Source organism: Erinaceus europaeus, chromosome 22, assembly GCF_950295315.1.
Source record: "Erinaceus europaeus chromosome 22, mEriEur2.1, whole genome shotgun sequence".
Taxonomy (NCBI): Eukaryota; Metazoa; Chordata; class Mammalia; order Eulipotyphla; family Erinaceidae; genus Erinaceus; species Erinaceus europaeus.
Window position 1 is genome coordinate 16,371,506 of NC_080183.1, and position 24,998 is coordinate 16,396,503.

Genomic DNA, 24,998 nt, shown 5'->3' on the forward strand with positions numbered 1-24,998 from the left:
CCGCCTTGCACACTGAGGCCAAGTTCAGTCCCAACGCCACAGGAAAGCGGGAAAGATAAGACAAGCACAGTATCATAAATGCTGCATCAGAAAACAAGCAATCAAACAAAAAGCAGAGACCTAGCAGGCCGGGGGAAGGAACATTAAAGACCCGAAGGCAGTGGACAGGCGGGCGGAGGGTGGACAGTGCTGACACCTGAGCTGGGGAAGACGTCATGTAGCAACACAGCCTTGTAAATCACCCCCCACACTGATTTAATTAAAAAAACCAAAGCAAGAAGAGCTACTTCAGCCGGCAGGCGGGGAAGGCTAAGAACAGGGCTGTGTGCTTGTGAGGTGCTCGGCGGCAAGCTTCTCCATAGGGAGCCCTGAATTCTCTCCACTTGCGACCTGAAAGCAGAGGGTAAATTTCAAAACAACTAAAGGCAAAAGGAAGATGCATGCTTACCTCCAGTAAGCGTGGGATCCAGCCCTTTCGGTGCCCGTAGGGGGGAGGCTCTCTCCGGGAGGAGACCAGTGCAGTCTGTCGGGACCTCTGGGACCGCGCCTTCTCCTCGGCCTCGAGCTGGTCCTGAGACAGCTGAGTAGGTGCAGGCAAAAAGCTAAGAAAAAAGAGATTCAAAGAGAACTGAAGGAAAAAAAATACATATGCATAGAAGCAACAGAACAAGATTTGCAGTGAGGAATGGGTGAGTCACTGCTATTAATTCAATAGCTGCCCTTCATTTTTGTAGGAAGAAGTGAGCACCAGACAGACAGTAAACCCATCCGAGTAGGGGACAGGCAGATGGGACCCAGAATCAGAAATGAACAGATAGTGCTCCAGGAGATGGCGCAGTGGATAAAGCATTGGACTCTCAAGCATGAGGTTCAGAGTTCAATCCCCAGCAGCACATGTACCAGAGTGATGTCTGGTTCTCTCCCTCTCCTCCTGTCTTTCACATGAATAAATAAAATATTTTAAAAAAAGAAAAGATATTTCATAGTAGACTAACTCAAGTTTTTATTTTTTTAGCTTTTAAAGTCTTTTACTTATTAGAGACAGAAATCAATCGGGTAGGGGAGATAGAGGAGACAGACAAGAGATACCTGCTGTCCTGCTTCACCAGTTTTCTCCTGCAGAGGGCACTGGGGGCTCAAACCTGGGTCCTTGTGCACCGTAATGTGTGCTCAACCAGAAGAGCCACCACACTGCCCCTAGTTTTTATAGAAACACATTCCTTTTCTTGGAACAAGCAAGCAAACGATGTCAAGTCTCACTCCACCCAAGTGGAATACAGGCTTTTCCAGGGTCCTTGCTATTCTTACTGCCCTTATTTTAAAACTCTCTTATACTGTTAGCTTCTTCCTTTGAACTACTTTGGTGTCAGCGTGGAACAAGAATTAGAGGGGGTGGCACCAGAGGTGAGTTACAGGAAGCAGCTGAGTGTCTAAGCACCTGGCCCAGGGGGTCCAGTTTAGTAGCAAGGGCGACTGAAGAGGCCGGAGGTTCAGAGCAGAAAGTCTAGAGGCTGCAGCCTGCTACTCTTTCATCAAAGAAGGGCCGCCCAGGAAAAGGTTCTTGACTTTATTTTATTTTGCCTCCAGGGTGATTGCTGGGGCTCAGTGCTTGCACTACCAATTCACTACCCCACCCCACCCCCGTCCTTAATTCTTTTTTTTAATTTATTCCCTTTGTTGCCCTTGTGTTATTGCAGGTGGGGAGCCAGGGGGCTCGAACCGAGATCCTTACACCAGTCCTTGCGCTTTGCGCCACCTGAGCTTAACCTGCTGCACTACCGCCCGACTCCCCAGTCCTTAATTCTTAACGCTGCATTACTATTGCATTACTGACCTACTCACTCAGTACTGACTGGTCTACCCCTAGAATGGAGTTCTGGAGATGGAGTCAGTCAGCCTGACTGACTCAGTACTGTGAAGCCAGCCCTGGAACAGTGGGTGGGCAGTGACAGGTCTTCCAAAAACATTTACCAGCTGGGAGAAGGAACGGAGTCAAGTTTAGGGCTTCCACCAGCTATTACACAACTCGTGGGAAAGACGCATAAATTGCAAATCAAAATACTAACTTGCGCTGCATTTTGCTTCTTCTGCAGGGACTGAAGCAAGGCTCCCACCACGCGAATCAAGTAGCCCAGCCTTGTCTCTGCCCTGTCTCTGTTGTCTTTACCTTTGGTTGGAAGGGCCAGGTGGTGGCGCACCCGGGTGAGCGCACATGCTACAATGTGCAAGGACCCAGGTTCAAGCCTCCAGCCCCACCTGGGGGGGGGGGGAAGTTTCACGAGTGGTAAAGCAGGGCTGCAGGTGTCTCACTGTCGCTCTCCCTCTCTACCTCCCCGCTTCCCTCTCGATTTCTCTCTGTCTCTACCCAAATAAATACATAATATATTTAGCTCCCTTTGGCTGGAAGTGGTCCCTGAAATGATCGGGAGGGTTATTCTGCCAAAACAGTGAGTTTGCATAACACACTCGGCTGTGCTGGGTGAGCCACAACTCTGCGGGCCTCTGCAGGCCCAACGTTCTCCTCACCGGAACAGGATGGCTTCTGACATTTTTATTTTCTCGTGTGTGTCCCTTCCGTCCTTTCTTTAAAAAGGAGGAAACAGGGAGTCGGCGGTAGCGCAGGGCGGGTTAAGCGCAAGCACGCGCATAAGGATCCCAGTTCGAGCCCCCGGCTCCCCACCTGCAGTGGAGTCGCTTCACAGGCGGTGAAGCAGGTCTGCAGGTGTCGGTCTGTCTCTCCTCCTCTCTGTCTTCCCCTCCTCTCTCCATGTCTCTCTGTCCTATCCAACAACAACGACATCAATAACAACAATAACTACAACAATAAAACAAGGGCAACAAAAGGGAATAAATAAAGAGAAAAACTAAAAAAAAAAAGAAAAGAAAAAGAAATGAACAAATAAATATATCGTGAGCGACACAGAGAGCCCAGAGCCCTGTTCAGCTCTGGCTGATGGCCGTGCTGGGGACCGAACCCGGGGGAAGCACTTGCAGAAGCTCGGTCTCCCCGACCCTCTACGTGACTTTCCGATGAAAACATGGGGGGCGGTCCAGGAGCTCACATCGACGTCCTGAAAATGGCAACTTAAAAAAAAAAATTTTTTTTTGTAATTCTATTTATTTTCCCTTTTGTTGCCCTTGTTTTTTTTTAAAATAATTTATTTATTTTCCCTTTTGTTGCTCTTATTGTCTTTTTATTGTTGTAGTTATTATTGTTGTTGTTATTGATGTCGTCATTGTTGGACGGGACAGAGAGAAATGGAGAGGAGGGGAAGACATAGAGGGGGACAGAAAGACAGACACCTGCAGACCAGCTTCACCGCCTGTGAAGGGACTCCCCTGCAGGTGGGGAGCCGGGGGCTCGAACCGGGATCCTTCCGCCGGTCCCTGCGCTTTGCGCCACCTGCGCTGACCCCGCCACGCCGCCGCCCGGCTCCCGAAAATGCCAACTTTCCCGACCCGCCGGCTGGACAAAGTTTCCCCGCAGGCGGCGCGGCGACCCGGCTGCTCCCGAGCATCCTCGGGGGCGGGGTCCACGGGCCGTTACCACGGCAACCGCCGGCGCCGGGATGCAGGGACCGCGCCCCCAGGACCCGACGCCCCGACTCCCAGCGCGGGAAGCGCCCGGCCGCCGCGGGACCCCGCTCCTCCGTGACCCCTGACCCCGCCTCGGGACAGAGACCGGCCCGACAGACAGCCGCACCGCCCTCCGCACCGCCCTCCACACCCCGCCGCTGACCCGAGTCTCAAACACCGCAGCTCCCGGGTTAGGAACTACGCGCCGCGCCGCGCGCAGCTCGGGCCCCGCGAGGGGCGCCCTTGGCCGGCGCAGCGCCGCAGGAAAGCCCGAGGCTTCCGAGGCCTACTCGCTCCGGCGGTTGGAGGAACCCCGGCGGCGGGTGCGGCCGCGCCGCTCCGTGTTCTGAGCCGGACCGCCACCCGGACAGTCAGAGCGGAGAAATGAACTCCGTGGGTACTCCCGGACACTTCCGTACCGAGCGCCACAGTCAACAACCCACCTGGTGAGCGCCATCTTCTTCCGCTGCTTCCTGCGCGAGCGCCGGGCACCGCGGGAGGAAAAGGGACGGAGTGCCCAGTGCGCAGGCGCGCCGCCGAAGCGCCTTCTGGGACTTGTAGTTCTGCGAACGCGCGTCCCCTTGAGTTCCACTCCCAGCGGCTCTGATAGTTCCATGGGGTCAGTCCTTAGGAAAAGCGAAGGCGGGACCGCCCCACCGAGGCCTGGCAGGGCTTTCTCCAGGCCAGATAGCGAGTCTGAGATCTCTTATGTGGCTTTATATTCTCACGCGGTCTCATTCTCCCTCGTGGGAATTGCAAAACCAAGTTTTCCCAGGTAGTAATGTACAATAAAAGGGTGACAGTATTAGAACAATAGAGAATCCCGAGTCCGGAGGAAACTCTTAACGCTGGAAACGTCTCTGTAGAGTTTGTCCACTGGGGCAGGGGGTAGACAGCATATGGCTATGCAAAGAGACTGTGAATCCCAGGTTCAATCCCCCCACCATAAATAATTAAATTAAATTAAATTAAATTAAATCTGTCCTCTGCTTCCGCACTGCCATTTCCCAAAACATTTTCCTGGAGAGCTGTCTTGTGGTCCTTAGCAGGCTAAAGATGCGACAATGCTTGTGTGTGTGTTTGTGTGCATGTTCATGCGTGCATATGTGAGTTTTACATGTAGACTAGAGTTTAAACATAACCTCCGATGAAGTGACAGCAAGATACTGAAGTTGCTTCAAAATGTTGGAGAGAGGGAGGTGGTTGAATACAGAAGCAAGAAGAGTAGTGAGTTTTAATCCCTTTGGAAGCTGGATCATTGGGAAACAGATGCTCATGATTTTATCCCTCTTATTTTTTAATTTCATTTATTGTTACTTTTTTTCATTTATTTTTTTACCTCCAGGGTTATTGCTGGGGCTCGGTGCCTGCACTGCTCCTGGAGGCCATTTTTCCCCCATTTTGTTGTCCTTGTTCTTTTTTTTTTTTTTTAATATTTATTTATTCTCTTTTGTTGCCCTTGTTTTATTGTTGTAGTTATTATTGTTGTCATTGTCATTGTTGTATTGTTGTCATTATTGTCATTATTGTTGTCATAGGACAGAGAGAAATGGAGAGAGGAGGGGAAGACAGAGAGAGGGAGAGAAAGACAGACCCCTGCAGACCTGCTTCACCGCCTGTGAAGTGACTCCCCTGCAGGTGGGGAGCCGGGGGCTCGAACCGGGGTCCTTATGCCAGTCCTTGCACTTTGCACCACGGGCACTTAACCCGCTGTGCTACTGCCCGACTCTCTGTGTTTCATATTCTAATATGTGTTTTTGGTCTTACTTTTTGAGTATATGTTATGTGTATCTATTCAATATCTATTTGTTTACATATATTATTTATATATATTTGTATAAATATATGTATTATTTAATAGACATTTATAGATATTTACCAAGCGAGTTGCTGTGCTAAGAAATTTATGATGATATTTGAGTACATTTGTGATCTTATTTAATAACCTGAGTTTCCATATATATTCAAAGTATAGATAGTATATATACATATACTTTTTTCTTATTCCAATTAAGACCCAAATACAGTTTATTCCATTGTGATTAGTGGAAAAGTAATGTAACTTAAGTGTGGATAAGCTCTTGTCACATGGAAAGTGAAGGTAGACAGACTCCTCTGTTCATCAGAGCTATAGTTGTTAGGCTTCTGGTGCAGAAAAGAATCATTTAGATGCCTAGTTGAAGTGTACATACTGGGCCCACTCCAGACCATCTGAATTTGGAGTTGTGTGTGGGATGTTCATTTATTTATTTGTTTAATTTTTAAAGAGAAGTTCACATTAAAAGATCTTATTCTAAAAAAAAAAAAGATCTTATTCTTTCTTTTAGAATATTTATTTATTCTATTTTAGTGGGAGAGGAGAGACAGAGAGAAATTAGAGCACTGCTCAGCTCCGACTTCTGATGCTGCTAGAAATTGAACCTGGGACCTCAGAGCCTCAGAAAATCTCTTGCATAATCATTATGCTGTCTCCTAGGCCCTGGGTTGTGTCTTTTAATAAGCCTCTCAACTGATTATGAAGCAGATGGTCTTAATTCCTGTGATGGGGGAGTCCAGTGGTATCGCAGGGGGGTTGAGCGTACGTGCAAAGCACAAGGACCAGCATAAGGATCCGGGTTCAAGTCCCCAGATCCCCACCTGCAGAGGAGTCGCTTCACAGGCGGTGAAGCAGGTCTGCAGGTGTCTGTCTTTCTCTCCCCCTCTCTGTCTTCCCTTCCTCTCTCCATTTCTCTCTGTCCTATCCCACAACAATAGCAATAGCAATAATAGTAACAAAAATAAACAAGTAGTACAAATGGGAAAAAATGACCTCCAAGAGCAGTGGATTCATAGTGCAGGCACCGAGCCTCCCCCCCCAAAAAAAAAAAAAAAGACAGAGAGAAATATAGGAGAGAGAGCGGAGCAAGAGAGGTACCTGCAATCCTGCCCTATCACTCATGAAGCTTCCCCCTACAGATGTGGGGAACCCTGCTCCTTGTGCTTGGTAATGTGTGAACTCTACTGGGTGTACCACCACCCAGACCTCCTGTCCAGACTTCCGTAGACTTGTCCCTGGTCCCTCTTCTGCCAGCAGGCATCATGCAGGAGTCTCAGCTAGTAAGTGGGGGTCCCAGTAGACCCCAACAGCTGAGCCCTGAACTTCACCGTGCTCCACTGAGCAGAACCAGGGACAGTCTCAGCGCCCTGTCCCCCAGCATTACTTTAGCCGTCTGTCCTTATAGCACTTGGATTATTAAAAAAAAAACACAACAGTGTAAGGACCCCGGTTCTAGCCCCCGGCTCCCCACCTGCAGGGGGGTCGCTTCACAGGCGATGAAGCAGGTCTGCAGGTGTCTGTCTCTACCCTTCTCTGTCTTCCCCTCCGCTCTCCATTTCTCCCTGTCCTATCCAACAACGATGACAACATCAATAACAACAATAATAGCTACAACAACAATGAAAATCAACAAGGGCAACAAAAGGGAAAATAAGTAAATTTAAAAAAAAACAAAACCCATGGGTGGGGGTATAGCATAATGGTTCTGCAAAGAGACTTTCATGCCTGAGGCTTTCAAGTCCCAGGTTCAATCCCCCACACCGCCATAAGCCAGAGTTGAGCAGTGCTCTGGTTAAAATAAATTTTAAAAATCTTAAAAAAAAAAAAAAAACCAGAAGAAATGGTGTCTCCCACCTGGCTCTGGTCTCCTTCAGGCAGGAGTACTGTCTCTTTACACCTGTATTCTCAGCACAAGGCCTGGAGCCGGGTACTTGCTCCATGCCTGCAACGTAGGAGACACCCCTTGCCCCCAGTAACTGTTGCTTCTGGGCCAGGAGTGGGAGACATCTGAGTCGCAGGACTGAGGAGCAGTGGCCTAGATTCTCCAGACTGACCTGGTTTCCTCTCAGGGAACAGTTGGGCATCCCAGTGCGCCAGAGTCAGATTCCTTCTTGGAAGTGTGAGGTGGGCATGTGTGGGGGAGGCCGCTTCCATCTGCAGCCTGGCCTGCCCTAGGGGACGGGCAGCAGCCTCACAGCAGCTGAGTAATGGGCGGACTGGCCGGGTCAAGGAGACGGGGCACCATGTGCTCCCCACTACATAAACCACGGGGTGGGGTGGGGGCTGTATGATGGTCCGGGGGTGCTGGAGGTGGGGCTCCATGCTGGGCCACTGAGGGGTGGGCTGGGGCGACCAGTGGAGGTCTGGGGGAGCGGCTAGACCTGGGTGCTGGAGGGACAGGGACTTGTGGAGGGAGGGGGAGACTGGAATGGAGGGCAGAAGGACGTTTCCATAGGTGGAGTCAGAGGTGGGGGTCACAGGTGAGTTAGAGGTGAAGGTGGCTGTTAGAACTATGAGACCCGTGAGTCGGGCGGTAGCACAGCAGGTTAAGCACACGTGGCACAAAGCGCAAGGACCTGCATGAGGATCCTGGTTCGAGCCCCCGGCTCCCCACCTGCAGGGGAGTCGCTTCACAGGAGGTGAAGCAGGTCTGCAGGTGTCTGTCTTTCTCTCCCCCTCTCTGTCTCCCCCTCCTCTCTCCATTTCTCTCCTATACAACAATGACGACAATAGTAACTACAAGAACAATGAGAAGCAAGGGCATCAAAAGGGAAAATAAATAAATAAATAAAAATTTTTTTTAAAAAGAGTGGTCCGGGAGGTGGCACAGTGGCTAAGGAACTAGACTCTCAACCATGACGTTCTGAGTTCGATCCCTGGCAGCACATGTACCATAGTGATGCCTGGTTCTTTCTCTTCTCCTATCTTTCTCGTGAATAAATAAATAAATTCTTTTAAAAAAAAAAGAATAGAAACAATTTAAAAAATATGAGACACAAATGAGACAAGTAAACTCAGGTGTGCAGACAAAGGAATGTTTTAGTGCAGTAGTAGCCAAGGCAACATGGGAGCCCCTGCTGGAGGAGCAAACAGCACCATGTACAAGGACTCAGGTTCGAGTCCCCACTCCCCACCTGTGGGGTGACACTTTACAAGCAGTGAAGCAGGGCTGTAGGTGTCTGTCTGTCTGTCTGTCTCTCCCTCCTCTCTTTCTCTCTATCCTATCTAATAAAAATGAAAGGGAAGGAAAGAAAGAAAGAAAGAAAGGAAGGAAGGAAGGAAGGAAGGAAGGAAGAAAGAAAGAAAGAAAGAAAGAAAGAGAGAAAAGGAAAAGGAAATGGCTGCTGGGAGACGTGGATTTGAAGGCGCCCTCCCTGGACAGGCTGGTGGACCTTCCCTAGGGCTGTTTTGGTGGCGTGGGAAGGATTGCTGGTCTTATTTCTGATCCATTCCGGGATATTTCTGGTTGGATATGTCGGGTGCAAGCAGGAGCAAGAAAGTTTTTCCTGTGTTCTTTCCATCAGGGTAGAGGTCAGGCCCCAGCATATTTCCTTCAGTTGCTGTGTCATAAAATCAGAAATAAAGGCTTTTGCCAGGCTGACAGAATGGCAGCAGTTCAGTGAAAAAAGCCCAGGCTGCAGACATTGACAAGTGCAGAAACTAATAGTTTCCAGCCAGATCAAAAGAAACAGCTTCTGGCAACTGAATAGGACAGAAATCTGCCCGTTTCCCCAACAGGACACAGTCTCCACTGAAGAGGATGGAAGCAGGGAACAGGCCGCAGGCTCCCTCTCTGACTACTGAAGCCTCTGTCATACTTATTACAGTTAACTAAACTTTTGTTACTTTGTCTGTAAACTTATTTTGCTGTCTCTTTGTGTATTTGAGCACCATCCTGGGTTTTGGTGCTACATCAAGGGTCAGAGGTGAGGGTCAGAGGTGAGGATCAGAGGTGCATCAGAGGTGAGGGTCAGAGGTGAGGGTCAGAGGTGAGGATCAGAGGTGCATTAGAGGTGAGGGTCAGAGGTGAGGGTCAGAGGTGAGGGTTAGAGGTGAGTCAGAGATGAGGGTTAGAGGTGAGGGGCAGAGGTGAGTCAGAGATGAGGGTTAGAGGTAAGGGTCAGAGGTGAGTCAGAGGTGAGGGTCAGAGGTGAGGACTGAGGAGAATGCAGAGGAAGGTCAGGCCCAGGTCTGGAACCCAGGGCCCTGGGAGTGTCAGAGTTGTGCAGACATAGAGCTGGGGTGGAGGTGGCCAGCTGGAACTGTGTGGAGAGTGGGGAGCAGTCTCTAGTGTTTGGGGTACTCCGCCCTGCCCTCCTTTGCTGGGTCTTGTAGCAGCATCCGCCGTGAGCCCAGCAGAAGGCTGCGGGTGTGGGTGCCCAAGCCCACCTGCCTGCCTTCCTGCAGAAACACCTGCCCAGGTGCCCCGTCAGGGCACATGTAAGATGCCCCCCCCCTTTCTTCTTTTCTCAGGATGGATTAGCCCCGGCAGGAGTCACATTTTTAGCAACTTCTCTTTCCTTTCCTTTCTTTTTTATTTTTTATTTTTATTATTTTTATTTAAGAAAGGATTAATGAACAAAACCATAGGGTAGGAGGGGTACAACTCCACACAATTCCCACCACCCAATCTCCATATCCCACCCCCTCCCCTGATAGCCTTCCCACTCTCTATCCCTCTGGGAGCGTGGACCCAGGGTCGTTGAGGGTTGCAGAGGGCGGAAGGTCTGGCTTCTGTCACTGCTTCCCTCTTTTCTTTTCTTCCCAGAGAGTATCCTCTCTGCTTCTTCCGCCCTCCTTTCTCCTCTCTTGGCAACACAAAGGCGATTTAGTTTCTCAAGAAAACTCAAGATGACACCCCCTCCCCGCAGCCTCTGTCTCATGGGAGCCAAGCTGGCAGTGGGTGAAGAGGGTCGGAGCAGACGAGGTTCCCCCTCCCCCCAGCCCACAGCCCTCTCTCTAACTATAGAAACCAATTAGCTATTGTTCCCTAATTGCCCACTGCAATTAGGCTTGAGCATTGTGTGTGTTTGCTTTTAATTTTTTTTTTTTTTGACAAAAGCCTGGTGTTTCTGATGAGTTGTTCTCCCCCCCCCCCCCTTTTCTCCTGCCTTGGACCGGGGCCACACCAGCACTGGGGAACAGGAGGGGGCGCTGCGACATCTGTGGAGGAGGCGTCTGGCCTTGTCCCTGCTTCCTCTCTGGCAGAGACTTAATATTTACTGAGCATCTACTTAGTAGGCGCTGGCATCGTCCTCAGCCCCTAGGCTGTCTCCATCAAGCCTTACGGCAAGCCTGAGAGGCAGCTTATTCTCCAGGAGTGTCCCAGGCACAGAAAGTTCTCAGTCAGTAAGCGGTTGAGCCAGGGTTCGAGCATGACGCCTACCAGACTTCCCTGGACAGACAACCCCACCAATGTGTCCTGGAGCCCTGCTTCCCCAGAGCCCTGCCCCACTAGGGAAAGAGAGAGACAGGCTGGGAGTATGGATCCACCTGTCAACACCCATGTTCAGCGGGAGGCAATTACAGAAGCCAGACCTTCCACCTTCTGCATCCCACAATTCTTCTTCTAGCGTTTGCCCTTCTTCCGTAGCCAGTCAACAGCGTCAGGTTGAAAGCTGTCAGGAGCTGCTTGTTGCTGGCTTTGAAAGTGACTGGGATCCATGTGGATTCAGTCGGCTAGGAAGGATCGTCAGTTTCCCCAATGAATGGGTACTCACGGGATGCACCACGAGAAGGTCGATCCAATGCATCCCACAATGACCCTGGGTCCATACTCCCAGAGGGATAAAGAATAGGAAAGCTAGAAATATAGAATCATCGTGTCCAGAAGGTTCCAGAGGCCACCAGGATGCTGGCCAGGCTTCCCTGGATTGAAGACCCCACCAATGTGTCCTGGAGCTCAGCTTCCCCAGAGACACACCCTACTAGGGAAAGAGAGAGGCAGACTGGGGGTATGGACCGACCAGTCAACGCCCATGTTCAGCGGGGAAGCAATTACAGAAGCCAGACCTTCCACCTTCTACATCCCACAATGACCCTGGGTCCATGCTCCCAGAGGGTTAGAGAGTGGGAAAGCTATCAGGGGAGGGGATGGGTTATGGAGATTGGGTGGTGGGAATTGTGTGGAGTTGTACCCCTCCTACCTTATGTTTTTGTTCATTAATCCTTTCTTAAATAAAAAATTTAATAAAAAAAAATAAAAAAAAAAAAGAATAGGAAAGCTACCAGGGGAGGGGATGGGATACGGAGATCTGGAGGTGGGAACTGTGTGGAGTTGTACCCCTCTTATCCTATGGTTTTTCCAATGTTTCTTTCTTTTTTTTTAAAAGACTTTATTTATTTATGAGAAAGATAAGAGGAGACAGATAAAGAACCAGACATAACTCTGGTATGTGTGCTGCCGGCAGGGATTGAACTCAGGACCTCATGCTTGAGAGTCCAATGCTTTAGTCACTGTGCCACCTCCCAGACCACGTTTCTTTTTTTTTCCTTTTATTTCTTTATTAGGGAATTAATGTTTTACATTCAACAGTAAATACAATAGTTTGTACATGCATAACATTCCCCAGTTTCCCATATAAACATGTTTCCTTTTTATAAATTAAAAAAAAAGAAATAGTTGCTGTGACCCAGCGGCGCCCCGCCCCCTACTTCCCCCCCCCCCGCGGAGCCGCTCTGGACTACAAGTCCCGGCATGCCCCGCGCCCCACGGGGGCGGAGCCAAGCAGCCCGCGAATCCCGCGCGGCGGTCGCTCTGCTGCTGCGGTGAGTGGGGCGGCGCGAGGGCGGCGGCGGGGGCGCGCGGAGGGCGGCGGCGGGTCACCGTGGCCACGTGGCCGCTGACCTCGCCCCGCCCGCCCGCTGCCGGGGCCCCTGTGTGCGGGCGGGTCTGCACCGGACACCCTGTCCCCGCCTGTCCCGCCGGCCGGCACCCAGGGCGCTGAGCCCGAGGCTGCGCTCCACGGGGGCGGCCAGCACGGCCGGAGCCTCTTCTCTCCTTTATTATCGCTGTTATTATTCTTTTGAATAGTTATTTCCCCTTCTTGTTGCCCTTGTTTTATTGTTGTAGTTATTGTTGTTGTTATTGCTGTTGGAGTTTTGGATAGGACAGAGAGAAACGGAGAGAGGAGGGGAAGACAGAGAGGGGGAGAGACAGACAGTCACCTGCAGACCTGCTTCACCGCCTGGGAAGCGACTCCCCTGCAGGTGGGGAGCTGGGGTTCGAACCAGGATCCTTGCGCCGGTCCCTGCGCTTTGCGCCACCTGCGCTTAACCCGCTGCGCCACCGCCCGACTCCCGTTTTTCTAAAAAGGTTTTGTTTACTTAGCATAGAGAGAGTGAAGCTGAGCAGACAGAGCTGGAGGGAGAGACATCCGAGCCGCGTGTCAGCTGCGGGTGCGGGTGCGGGTCGGGCTGTGCGGCCGTGTCCCCGCGCCTGGCACTTCCGGGCTCCGGAGCAGAAGCGCAGATAAGGCTCGTGTCCTCGGGCATCCAGAAGCGGGACGCACGGTGCCCGCAGCCCGAGACTCCCAGCCCGAGCTCACACCTGCACCCTGTGCCACCTGCACCCGGCAGGCGAGGGACCAGGCTCTGTGCCCACCTGCACCCGGCAGGCGAGGGACCAGGCTTTTTGTGCCCACCTGCACCAGGCAAGGGAGGCCAGGCTCTGTGCCACCTGTACCAGGCGAGGGAGGCCAGGCTCTCTGTGCCCACCTGCACCAGGCGAGGGAGGCCAGGCTCTCTGTGCCCACCTGCACCAGGCGAGGGAGGCCAGGCTCTCTGTGCCACCTGTACCAGGCGAGGGAGGCCAGGCTCTGTGCCACCTGCACCAGGCGAGGGAGGTCAGGCTCTCTGTGCCACCTGTACCAGGCGAGGGAGGCCAGGCTCTGTGCCACCTGCACTAGGCGAGGGAGGTCAGGCTCTCTGTGCCACCTGTACCAGGCGAGGGAGGCCAGGCTCTGTGCCACCTGCACCAGGCGAGGAAGGTCAGGCTCACTGTCCCAGGACAGGAGGGCGAGCGAGGGCTTCAGAGGACCGTCCTGCACTGGCCCAGCGGCTCACCGCTTCCTGAAGGATGGGCTCTGCTCTGCTGGTGACTTGGTGGCCGCCCTGGTGACATTTCACTGGGCCACCCGCTTCCTGCAGGCTCTCTTGTTATCTTGGCTCCGGATCCGCTGATGCTGTTTCTTTCACTCCTGGACGGGAGCTTGCTTTCTTCCCATGACGGTGACCCCTCACTACTAAGACTTCATTGACTGGAGTGGGTCACTTCTGGTCGTGATTGATCCTGTGGCTTGCTGTGGAATCTCTACACTCCCACCAGGGTCGTCCTCCCCTCCCTTCTGCCCCCCTTCCTCTTCCCTCTTATTTATTAGAAAGGGGGCCGGGTGGTGGTGCACCTGGTTGAGCGCACATGTTACAGTGCACAAGGATCCAGGTTTGAGCTCCTGGTACCCACCTGCTTTGCGAGCGGTGAATCAGGGCTGCAGGTGTCTGTCTCTCTTCCTGTTTCCCCTTCCCTCTCAATTTCTGACCATCTCTACCTAATAAATAAATAAATAAAGATAATTTAAAAAAGGAATGTGAAAAAAAAAAAAGAGAACCAGAGCTTCACTCTGGTACATGCTATGCCGGGGTTTGAACTTAGAACCTCACGCTTGAGAGTCCAACCCTTTATCCACTGCACCACCTCCCTGGCCACCTCAGCAGCATCTCCTCTGGGCTAACACTCCTGGGACACAGCAGAGATGTCACTCTGCCTTCAGTGAGACAGGTCTGGGGGTGTCTTTTGGGGGTCACCTGCCTTAATGGGCTGGGTCCAGCTCTTACTCTGCCTGGGGGCAAATCTAGTTAAAAAATTAAATCTGTTGTTTCTTTTATCTCCCTCATGAAACAGCTCAGTCTTAGCCACTGTGTTCCCTTCTTGGATAATAAATTATGAGGTTAGAGAAAAGCTCCAAATATTGAGAATAGCCGTTAACGTGAAACCAACTGTTCCTTGTTCTGAGTAAATGTTTTCACCTGTACCCACCCTGTGATAAATATAAAAAGGTGGGATAAAAAGTGATCAGGGTCGTGGTCCGGGAGGTGACACAGTGGAGAAAGCACTGGATTCTCAACCACGAGGTCCTGAGTTCGATCCCCGGCAGCACATGTACCAGAATGATGTCTGGTTCTTTCTCTCCTCCTATCTCTCTCATGAGTAAATAAATAAATAAATTAATTAAAAAAAAAAGTGATCAGGGTCGCAGACTCTCCCCTTGTGTAGAAGGGTGTCGGCAGCCCAAGCTTAAGCTTGCTAATAAAGGCTCTTGCTATTGCATGTGATTCTGGTCTTTGCGTGAGATCGGGACTCAAACTTCGGGGCATAACAAAATAAATCCTTTTTTTCTTTTTTTTTTTTTGCCTCCATGGTTATCGCTGGGGTTCAGTGCCTGCACAAGCCCACTGCTCCTGGAGGCCATTTTCCCATTTTGTTGCTGCCTTTGTTATTTTTATTGTTGCCATTACTGTTGCTGGATAGGACAGAGAGAAATGGAGAGAGGAGGGGAAGACAGAGGGGGAGAGAAAGACAGACACCTGCAGACCTGCTTCACCGCCTGTGAAGTGATTCCCCTGCTGGTGGGGAGCCGGGGGCTTAAACTGGGATCCTTCCGCTGGTCCTTGTGCTTTGCACCACGTGTGCTGAACCCCTGCGCTACTGCCTGTCTCCCTGTTTTAACTGGTAGGATTATAATACCCTGCAGGCAGGGAGGGTCTTGAGGGTAGAAAGAAGATAGATCAAAGCAATGGAATGGGTGGGGATCTTTCAGGCAAAACAGTGTTTATGTAGCTAGGCCATATTATCAGGAATGCGGGGTGGAGCAGGGGGAGCTGTCGTAATGCTTTGTGAAGCTCCTCAGTTTCACCACCTCTCTCTCCCTGTGCAGAGCTGGGACATGGCCAGGAGGAGCGTGAAGCTGCTGTCCTGGGCCAGCGTGGCTCTGGCCGCCTCTGGCATCTGCCTCTACGGCAACAAGTATCTGGACCCCAGTGACTTCGGCGCCGTCAGGGTGGGCAGAGCTGTGGCCACGGTAGGTCTTCCTCGCGTGGGGGAAGCTGGGGACCCCACGGTCACAGGCCCGCGTCCACGCGGCAGGCAGGTCTGCAGGTGTCTCTTTCTCTCCCTCTCTCCCTCTCCCTCCCCTCTCAATTTCTCTCTGTCCTGTCCGGTTGCCAGGAGCAGTGAATACACAGTGCAGGCACCTAGTCCCAGCGATGACTCTGGAGGAGAAAAAAAGAAGGAAAAAAGTTCTTTTTTAATTGATTTCATAACGATCAACAAGATTGTAGGGTGAGGGAAAAAGTAAATATTTAGGTCTTGTCTTCAGACAGCCGCCATCAGCTATGACTACCTCACGTCCCTGCGGGGAGTCCCCTATGGTTCGGAAGAGTACGCACAGCTCCAGTCACAGGTAAGTAAGTTCCTTCCTAGAGAAGGTGATTTTTAATTAAAAAAATTTTTTTTTAATGTCTTTATTGGAGTATTAATGCTTTATAGTCAACAGCAAAATACAGTGGTCTGTACATGTGTAACAATACTCAGTTTTCTATGTAACAGTTGATGAGCCCCCACTGGGTCCTCTGCCATCCTGCTGCGTGACCTGAACCCTCTCCCTGACCCTAGAGAGTTTTACTTAGTTGCAATAAGAAGATGATTTTTAAATCAACTTATTGATTGGCTAGAGACAGAGAAGTGGAGCAGAGTGGGGCGAGAGACACCTGCTGCTGTGCTCCACTGTTCATGAAGCTTGTTGCCCTCTGGAGGTGGGGACTGGGAGCTTGAACCTGGGTCCATGTGTATTGTAACTTGTACTCTCAACTGAGTGCCCCCCCCCAGTAATTAAAAAACAAAACATAAGTGCGTTTGGAGCTGGGGGTTTAATAAAAGGGACTTTATTATTATTATTATTTTAAAGATTTTATTTATTGATTGATGAGAAAGATAGGAGAGAGAGAAAGAACCAGACATCACTCTGGTACATGTGCTGCCAGGGCTTGAACTCAGGACCTCATGCTTGAGAGTCAAGTGCTTTATTCACTGCACCACCTCCTGGACCACTATTATTATTATTTTTTTAAAGATTTATTTATTTATTTATTTATTTATTTATGAGAAAGCTAGGAGAGAAAGAACCTGACATCACTCTGGTACATGTGCAGCCAGGAACTGAACTCGGGTCCTCCTGCTTGAGAGTCCAGTGCTTTATCCACTACACCATCCCCCTGGACCACAACAAACGGGGAGTTTGTTACCTTGTGGTTATTTGGGTACAGCAGAATAGACAGTGGGGCAGAGATAGGCTAGTCATGATGCCCATAGAGCCATGAGTCTTTTGTTTAAAATATTTTTTGTTTATTTTAGTAGAGATACAGAGATGCCAGAGCACTGGTCAGCTTGCTAATTCCGTCAGCCGTATGCTGATTACATCCACTTCCCAACACCCAAACCTCCTTTCTGGCCATGGTTCTGCAGACAGGGGGGCTCCCGGGAAGCAGCGGGAGGGACGGACAGAGCCCCTTCGCCTGGCTGTGACCCCTTGCCCGTGGGCTGGGCTGCCAGGCTGGCTTCAAACTGGGTCTCCGGGTCCCAACTTATGAGTCTCCCAGGCACGGTGGGGAGACCGGTGTGTGCTTCTGGGGTGCCAGGGTGCCCCAGGGCAATGGAGGTGGACGCGGAGTCACTCTGCCGCTCCCCGGCTGCTCCGTGGCCAGAGCCGGGGTGAAGGAGGCTGACTGCACCCCTGCCAGCAGGGCCGCTCGTGCAGATGCCCCCGGGATGCCCCCGGACGGAGGCACCGGCCAGGCCCTTGTGCGGATGCAGGTGGGACTCGGGGTCCAGTGTGGATGTTGGCAGCTGAGTCCCTGCGCAGCCAGGCCCCTCGCCCGGTGGAGAGGCCGTTGGTTTCCGCCATCAGGGTTATTGCTGGGACTCAGCCTGCACAGCGGCTCTCCTCGCCCTGATGGTCGTTCTCGCTCTTTGTTCCTTTTTTGATAATAAGGAACAATAGAGGAATAGGAAGAGACAGTGAGGGAGAGAGCAGCCAAGGAAAGCCTCCTGGAGCCCGGATTCCCACTCACAGAGCTCCCCCACCCCCGCAGGTGGAGACTGGGGGCTTGAACCTGGGGCCTGGCGCTCCACTGGGTGTACCACCGCTTGGCTCCTTTCAGTAATTTCTCACCCGTCTTCTGGGCTCAGCTCAAACCCTCCACTTCCCAGTGCTCTTCTCAGTCGTTGTCAGTGGATGAAATCACTAATCAGGGGGGTCGGGCGGTGGCACAGCGGGTTAAGCGCACATGGTGCCAAGCGCAAGGACTGGCTTAAGGATCCCAGTTCGAGCCCCTGGCTCCCCATCTGCAGGGGGGGGTCGCTTTCACAGGTGGTGAAGCAGGTCTGCAGGTGTCTATCTTTCTCTCCCCCTCTCTGTCTTTTCCCTCCTCGTTCTATTTCTCTCTGTCCTATCCAACAACAGTGGCGGCAATAACAACAACAACGATAAACAACAAGGACAACAAAAGGGGAAAAAATAGCCTTCTCCAGGAGCAGTGGATTAGAAGTGCAGACACCGAGCCCCAGTGATAACCCTGGAGGCAAAAAAAAAGAAATCACTAATCAGGGCAGGGGAGATAGCATAATGGTTTTGCAAAGAGACTCTCATGCCTGAGGCTCAGAAGGCTCAGGTTCAATCCCCTGTACCAGCAAAAGCCAGAGTTGAGCAGTGCTCTGGTATTTAAAAAAAAAAAAAAAAAGGGAGTCTGGTGGTTGCGCAGCAGGTTAAGCACACGTGGCGCAAAGCACAAGGACCAGCCTAAGGATCCCAGTTGAGCCCCCGGCTCCCCACCTGCAGGGGAGTCTCTTCACAGGCGGTGAAGCAGGTCTGCAGGTGTCTGTCTTTCTCTCCCCCTCTCTGTCTTCCCCTCCTCTCTCCATTTCTCTCTGTCCTATCCAGCAACAACGACATCAGTGTTATTATTGATAAGTAAAACAATAAAACAACAAGGGCAACAAAAGGAAATAATAAAAAAGATGGTCCCCAGGAGCAGTGGTTTTGTGGTGCAGGTACCAAGCTCCATCGATAACCCTGGAGGCAAAAAACAAAAACAAAGCAACAACAAAAAGTCACTGATCAATTGTTTTTTTTTAAAAAGCTATTCGTTATTGACGTTTTGACCATGAGCAAAAATAGAGAGACCAGTGAAGCCCTCTGGCCTGGCCTTTCACTTGAGAAATTACTAGCATTCTGCCAGTGGCTTAAAAAAAGAATTACGTATTCATCAGTGAGGGAGAGAGACATGAAATACCAGGGCACCGTCACTGGCACATTTACTTCTGGGGAATGAAAGAGAGAGAGAGAGAGAGATGAAATACCAGGGCACCATCACTGGCACATTTACTTCTGGGGAATGAGAGAGAGAGAGGTAGAGGTAGAGAGAGAGATGGGGGACCAGAACATCACATGGGCATATTCACTTCCGGGGATCGAACCCAGGACCTCACACCTACAGTCCAGCCCTGTCGCCACTGCCCCCTCCTGAGCTGAGGTTTGTATGAATTTCTTTTTAATATGGTTCTAGGGGCTGAACTCAGGACTTAATTTAAGTGCAATAATGCTGAGTTGCCTTCCTGGCCCTGTTTTTATTCAGAATACACACACATATTTTAATTTACAAATTTTTTTGAGGTCAATTTAATAATTTTTGTTTATTTATTGGATAGAGACAGAGAAATCTAGAGGCAAGAGGGGAAGAGGGAGAGAGAGAGAGAGAGAAAGAGCTGCAGCATTGCTTCACGCTTGTGAAGCTTTCCCCATGCAGGTGGGCACTGGGGCTTGAACCCGGGTCCTTGTGTACTCAACCAGGTGCTGCCATCACCTGACCCCAAGATCAGTTATTTTTATTCTGTCTAAAAAAAAAAAAAAAAAAAACCTAAGAATTTGTTTGGGTTTTCGAGTCTCAACACATTCTGCAATACATTTTAAGTCTTAAGATACTGTCTTGTCTGAAGCATTAAAAGTTAGTGTTTATTGGAAGTAATGAGCTGTTGTACCATGCTTCCATCTGTGCAGGAAAATTTGAAAAAAAAATATGCTGAAACTATGGGAAGAATTTTTTTTTTTTCCTAAATCAGTTTGTTGAGGGGGATACTAAGTCCTAGGACAGCTGTTGCTGGCGGGGTACAACTCCTCATCCCCCCACTTCCCCAAGATGTGTGTCTGTGAACACTCACCCCTAACTGAGGTCTTTTCTGCCTTCATGCCCCTCCCCTGCCCCCCAGCACCCGCATCCCCTCCCTCACCAGAATCCTTTTGCTTTGGCGCAATATACCAATCCCAGTCTCAGTTCACTCTGCTTTTTCTTCCTTGGAAAGACTGATTGGTACACAGTCACCCAAGTGGCATGCCTGGGCCGCTGTCATTTTAAACGCAGTAGGCTTTAGACTCATAGTGGAAGTCAAGTCTGCCACTGTCAAAATGGCACGCTCCGTTTCTCGTCAATTTATGTGGGTTTTATGTGGATTTCCTACTATCACATCTACTGTAATCAAGTAGCCTAATGCCGTGTCACTTACGCTGCTTCTAAATTGGTATTTTTTTCCATACATGCAAGTATAGCAGGGGCTTTCATAGAGTTAAATAAATATCCTGGCTTTGCGTGCTTATCGGTGAAAGCTTATTGGTGGGGAGCCGGGGGCTCGAACTGGGATCCTTACGCCGGTCCTTGTGCTTTGCGCCACCGTCGCTTAACCTGCTGCGCCACCACCTGACTCCTGACTTCTTTTCCCTTTTTTTTTTTTTTTGAAATATTTCGAAGCAAAGTTCCTGCATCATTTTCACCCCTTGCAGTTTCTGCCTGTCCTTTCTTTTTCTCTCTCTACTGTTTTCTGTCTCTACTTCTGTGAAGAGAGAGAGAGAGTGAGGGAGAGAGCAAGGGGGGGGAATGCCTTCTGGGAATGGTGAAGTCATAGGCACTAGGCCCAGCAAAGAATCTGGGTGGCAAAAAAAAAAAAAAAAGTCTAGAGGTTTGAAGGTGGCTCAGCTGTCAGAGCACATCTTCCCAAACAAGGACCTGGTTCACCTTGCAGAGGGAAGTTTCGTAAGTGGTGGGCTGGTGCTGTGATTCCCCCCCCCCCCGCCTTTCTGTCCCTCCCTGTCTTTCATCCTTTTTTAAAAAAAATTATCTATTGAGAGTCGGGCAGTAGCGCAGCGGGTTAAGCGCAGATGGCACAAACCGCAAGGACCGATGTGAGGATCCCGGTTCGAGCCCCCGGCTCCCCACCTGCAGGGGAGTCACTTCACAGGCGGTGAAGCAGGTCTGCAGGTGTCTGTCTTTCTCTCCCCCTCTCTGTCTTCCCCTCCTCTCTCCATTTCTCTCTGTCCTATCCAACAATGACGACAACAATAATAACAAACAATAAAACTACAAGGGCAACAAAAGGGAATAAATAAGGAATAAAAATTATTTATTATTTGATAGAGACAGAGAGAAGCTGAGGGGAGGAGATAGAGAGGGAGAGAGACAAAGAGGCACCCACAGCCCTGCTTCAGCACTTAGGAAACGCCCCCCTTGTAGGTGGGGACCGGGGACCAGAGCTGAGCAGGGCTCGGTCTGTCTGTATATCTCTCTCTCGTTATAATAAATAAAATATTTTAAAAAATGACAGCAGTGTAAGGTGCGCTATTCGATCCAGCCATTATTTGAATTGGCTGGTCACCAGGGTTATTGCTGGAACCAAGTGCCTGCACGACTCCACCTTTCCTGGCGGGTTATTCTTGGTTCTTCCTCCAGGACAGAGGTTGTGAGACAGAGCGGAGAGAAGCAGAGGCTGCACCACTGTTCTGTTCCTGACCACCCCCTCCCCTCTGCAGGCGCTCTCATTGGGTAGCTTGGGGCTCAAACCCAGGTCCTTGTACACGGTAGCACGCGCGCTTTACCAGGTGAGCCACCGGCTGGCCCCGTCTCCTTATCATTTTAGCGATCATGTGATCCCTTTAGTGCACCGTTTGCTTGTCGGGCTTGAAGGAGCTGGAGCCGGGCAGCCTCCCTCAGTGGTTTGAGTGTTTTTTGTTTTGTTTTGTTTTTGCCTCCAAGGTTATTGCTGGGGCTTGGTGCCTGCACCCCCAGGGCTCGCGGGCTCCGGAGCCACTGCGATCATCCCTGCATCTGATCTGCTCTGGAGCAGGGAGCCAGGCTGTACAGCTGCGCCCAGGGGCTCCTGGGCACCCCGCCCTTCCTGAGGGTTGCAGTGCCAATCCCCACGGCTGACTGATCCCCCACTCCCACCCCAGGCCTTCCTGAACGGGCACATCCCTGTGGAAACAGGGCTCTCAGACCTTGGGGTGCTCTGGGGAGAGGCCTGGAGGGTCTGTTCCCATTAGCGGGGACCCTGGTGGAGATATGGCGTGGCTAACTCCTCCTTGGCTTCCCCCCAAGACTGGCGTCACCATGGGGTGCAGGCGGACCATGCAAAGCCAAGCTACCATAGACTTGCCGGTGACCCAGTACTGCAGCCTGTACCTGGCCCAGGATGCCGTGTCTGGGTGGCTCTTATATTTTTGTTGTTCCTGGGACTTCACCATTCCTGGCTGATTTTTTGAGAAAGACAGAGAAGGGGCAGAGAGAGAGAGAGAGAGAGAGAGAGAGAGAATGAGTGAGCACGAGCCCACCCACAGCACCCATGGATGCTTCCTCCCATGCAGTGGGGGCCGGGTTCGTGCCTGGGTGCTTCACATGTCAGAGCCACGCACCGTCCAGGTGAGTTCTCTTGACGCTCTCTTGAATTTTTTTTTTTCATGGCCACCAGGGTTATCTCTGGGGCTCGGTGCCTGCAAGACGAATCCACCATACTTGCTGGCTATATTTTCATTTTTCTTTATTTTATAGAGAGACAGACATTGAGAGGGAAGGGGGAGAGAGATACGGAGAGAGAAAGAGAGTTGCACAAGCAGTGAAGGATGTGTACAAGTGTCTCTCAGTTCCACCTCTCTCTCTCTGTCTATCCCTCCCCTCTCAATTTCTTTCTGTCCTATCAAATAAAAGAAAAGAAGAAACATTAAGTTTCTGGGAGTAGTAGATTAACCATGCAGGCCCTGTGCCCCAGTGATAGTGCTGGTGGCAAAACAAACAAACAAACAAACAAGCAAACAAAAAACCAGCAGGAATAACAGAATCAGATACAGCGATATCACAGATTTGATTTAGGCATGGACTCTAAAACAGCTATACTCATTGTACTCAGAGAGATAAAAGATAGACCTTGAAGTTTTGGCAAGACTCCATAAACTACAAACATAATACTGTTACTGTGCAGAAGGGTCTGGGTTCAAGTCCCTGGTCCCTACCTACAAGTGATGAAGCAGTGCAAGTTTCTTTTCTTTTTTTTTTTCCCCCTTTTTTGTTGCAGCTTCGTTGTGGCTATTATTATTGCCCTTGTTGACGCAATTCGTTGTTGGATAGGACAGAGAGAAATGGAGAGAGGAGGGGAAGACAGAGAAGGGGAGAGAAAGACACCTGCAGACCTGCTTCACCGCCTGTGAAGCGACTCCCCTGCAGGTGGGGAGCCGGGGGCTCGAACCAGGATCCTTACGCCGGTCCCTGCGCTTTGCGCCACATGCGCTTAACCCACTGCGCCACCGCCCGACCCCCAACAGTGCAAGTTTCTCTGCCTCTCCCCTCTCAGCTTCTCTCTGTTTCTATATAAGATAATGCATACATAAAATTCAAAATATTCTTATTTATTTTATTTCAATGGGGCAGTGGGTGGGAGAGAGAGAGTGAGCCCTGCTCAGCTTTGGCTGATGGTGGTGCTGGGGGTTGAACCTGGGACCTCAGAGCCTCAGTCATGAAAATCTTTTGCAGAACCGTTACGTCCTCAGCTCCAATAATTTTTTTTTAAAGTTAAAGAGAAAAGAAAGACGACAAGAAAAACAGGAGGACTGATATAAGGAACTATCTACTTATATAACTATCTATAACTATATAACTATAGATACAATATATTGTATACATTATATATAACTATACAACTATAGATAGAACTATCTACCTCCTTAACACCAAGCTCTGAGGTTTGCCATCACAGTTCTCACATCTCTCTGTATTTTTGCTCAGAAACACTGGCGTTTCACCTGTAGTTTTTACCTTCATGTCTAATAACTTTTTTTTTTTTAGTGCCTCCAGGGTTATTGCTGGTTATTGCACTACGAATCCACTGTTTTTTTTTTTTTTTTCTATTTTATTTGATAGGACAGTGAGAGATTGAGAGGGGTGGGGGAGATAGAGAGAGGGAGAGAAAGACACCTGCAGACCTTCTTCACTGCTTGTGAAGTGACCCCCCTGTAGGTGGGGAACCGGGATCCTTGTGCCGGTCCTTGTGCTTTGCGCCATGTGCGCTTATCCCGCTGCGCCTCTAATAATTAAAAAAAATTTTAATCTTTATTTATTGAATAGAGACAGCCAGAAATCAAGAGGGAAGGGGGAAGAGAGAGGAAGAGACAGAGAGACACCTGCAGCCCTGCTTTACCGACTTGCAAAGCTTTCCCCCTGCAGGTGGGGACTGGGGGCCCGAACGTGGGTCCTTGCACACTGTAACATGTGCACTCAACCAGGTGCACCACCACCTGGCCCCTCTAATATATTTTTTTTTAAAGTGTTCATGTTTGGTGCTGGGAGATGATTCACCTGGTGATGACCCAGTTCGAGCCTTCAGTGCCACATGGGAACATTTTGGCAAAGGGGAAACTTCACAGGTGGGGGAGTAGTGAGGTGGTCTCTCCTCTCTCTCTGTCTCTCTCTTCCTCTCTGTCTCACTCCCTCTCTGGAAAAAAAAAAGGGAAAGCTCGCCAGGAAGGGTAGGCTCACACACGCTTGCAGCCCTAGTTGGAAGCCCTAGTGACAACAGAGAAATAAATAATAAACACGATTTCCCTGTAACTGTCACAGCGAGTAACGTTCACAAGAGCCCCGTCGCTCTTTCCCGAGTGAATCACGTCTCACCGGAGCTTGGCATCTGTTGCTTCTTCTCAAGTTGGAGCTCGACTTCTTCTTCTGAATCTCTCTTGATTTTTATTTCATTTTTGTATATTTACTTTTTTGGGGGAGGTATCTTCCTACCAGTCCCCCAGACTTTGAGGCCCTGTAGGAGTGACAGGAGTCCTGTGCATACCTGGCTGGTGGCATATCAGGGCGGGGAAGCTCTCCAGAGCGCATTTCCAGTGCGGCCTCACAACAGCTTTTTTTTTTTCTTTCCTTTTTCTAATTGCCATTCCAGAAATGCCATCACTCTTCCAGCCATAGAGCAAACTGCCGAGAACAAATTAATTATGTGTCTTCTCCACAGGCCGTTCAGAGGCAGATGGGAGGGAAGGGTTCGCTTCAGTTTTGCTGGCAGAGCTGTGCTCCCACGTGGAGGCTTCCCAGACCAGAGAGTGCGTGTCCTGGGCTCCCGGGGCCGGTGGCTTTGTCCGAGTGGTGGCAGCTCGGTCACGGGCGGGCCGAACCACAAGTCGCCCGTAATAATAGTATTAATTCCCCTTTATTTGCGGGATAGATGCTGTTTGCTGAGGCC

The 24,998-nt window shown here is 50.5% G+C and overlaps 2 protein-coding genes across 4 annotated transcripts in view; one reads left to right on the plus strand and one right to left on the minus strand.

The window, feature by feature from the left end:
• Positions 1-4,115, minus strand: part of SNW1 (SNW domain containing 1) — a 35,369-nt gene extending 31,254 nt beyond the window's left edge. The window contains exons 1-2 of one of the 2 annotated variants that reach the window (XM_007531187.3): positions 4,020-4,115; positions 449-602 (exon numbers count right to left, since the gene is read on the minus strand). In XM_007531187.3, the coding sequence (XP_007531249.1) occupies positions 449-602; positions 4,020-4,033 (168 nt within the window). In that variant the 5' untranslated portion in view covers positions 4,034-4,115. Of the gene's footprint in view, positions 1-448; positions 603-3,739; positions 3,758-4,019 lie in introns of those variants that run through there. The other variant, XM_060181346.1, reaches the window with a different exon arrangement.
• Positions 4,116-12,111: 7,996 nt separating this feature from the next.
• The window catches only part of ADCK1 (aarF domain containing kinase 1), a 48,037-nt gene continuing 35,150 nt past the window's right edge, over positions 12,112-24,998 (plus strand). The window contains exons 1-3 of one of the 2 annotated variants that reach the window (XM_060181348.1): positions 12,112-12,160; positions 15,325-15,468; positions 15,766-15,849. In XM_060181348.1, the coding sequence (XP_060037331.1) occupies positions 15,334-15,468; positions 15,766-15,849 (219 nt within the window). In that variant the 5' untranslated portion in view covers positions 12,112-12,160; positions 15,325-15,333. Of the gene's footprint in view, positions 12,161-15,324; positions 15,469-15,765; positions 15,850-24,998 lie in introns of those variants that run through there. The other variant, XM_060181349.1, reaches the window with a different exon arrangement.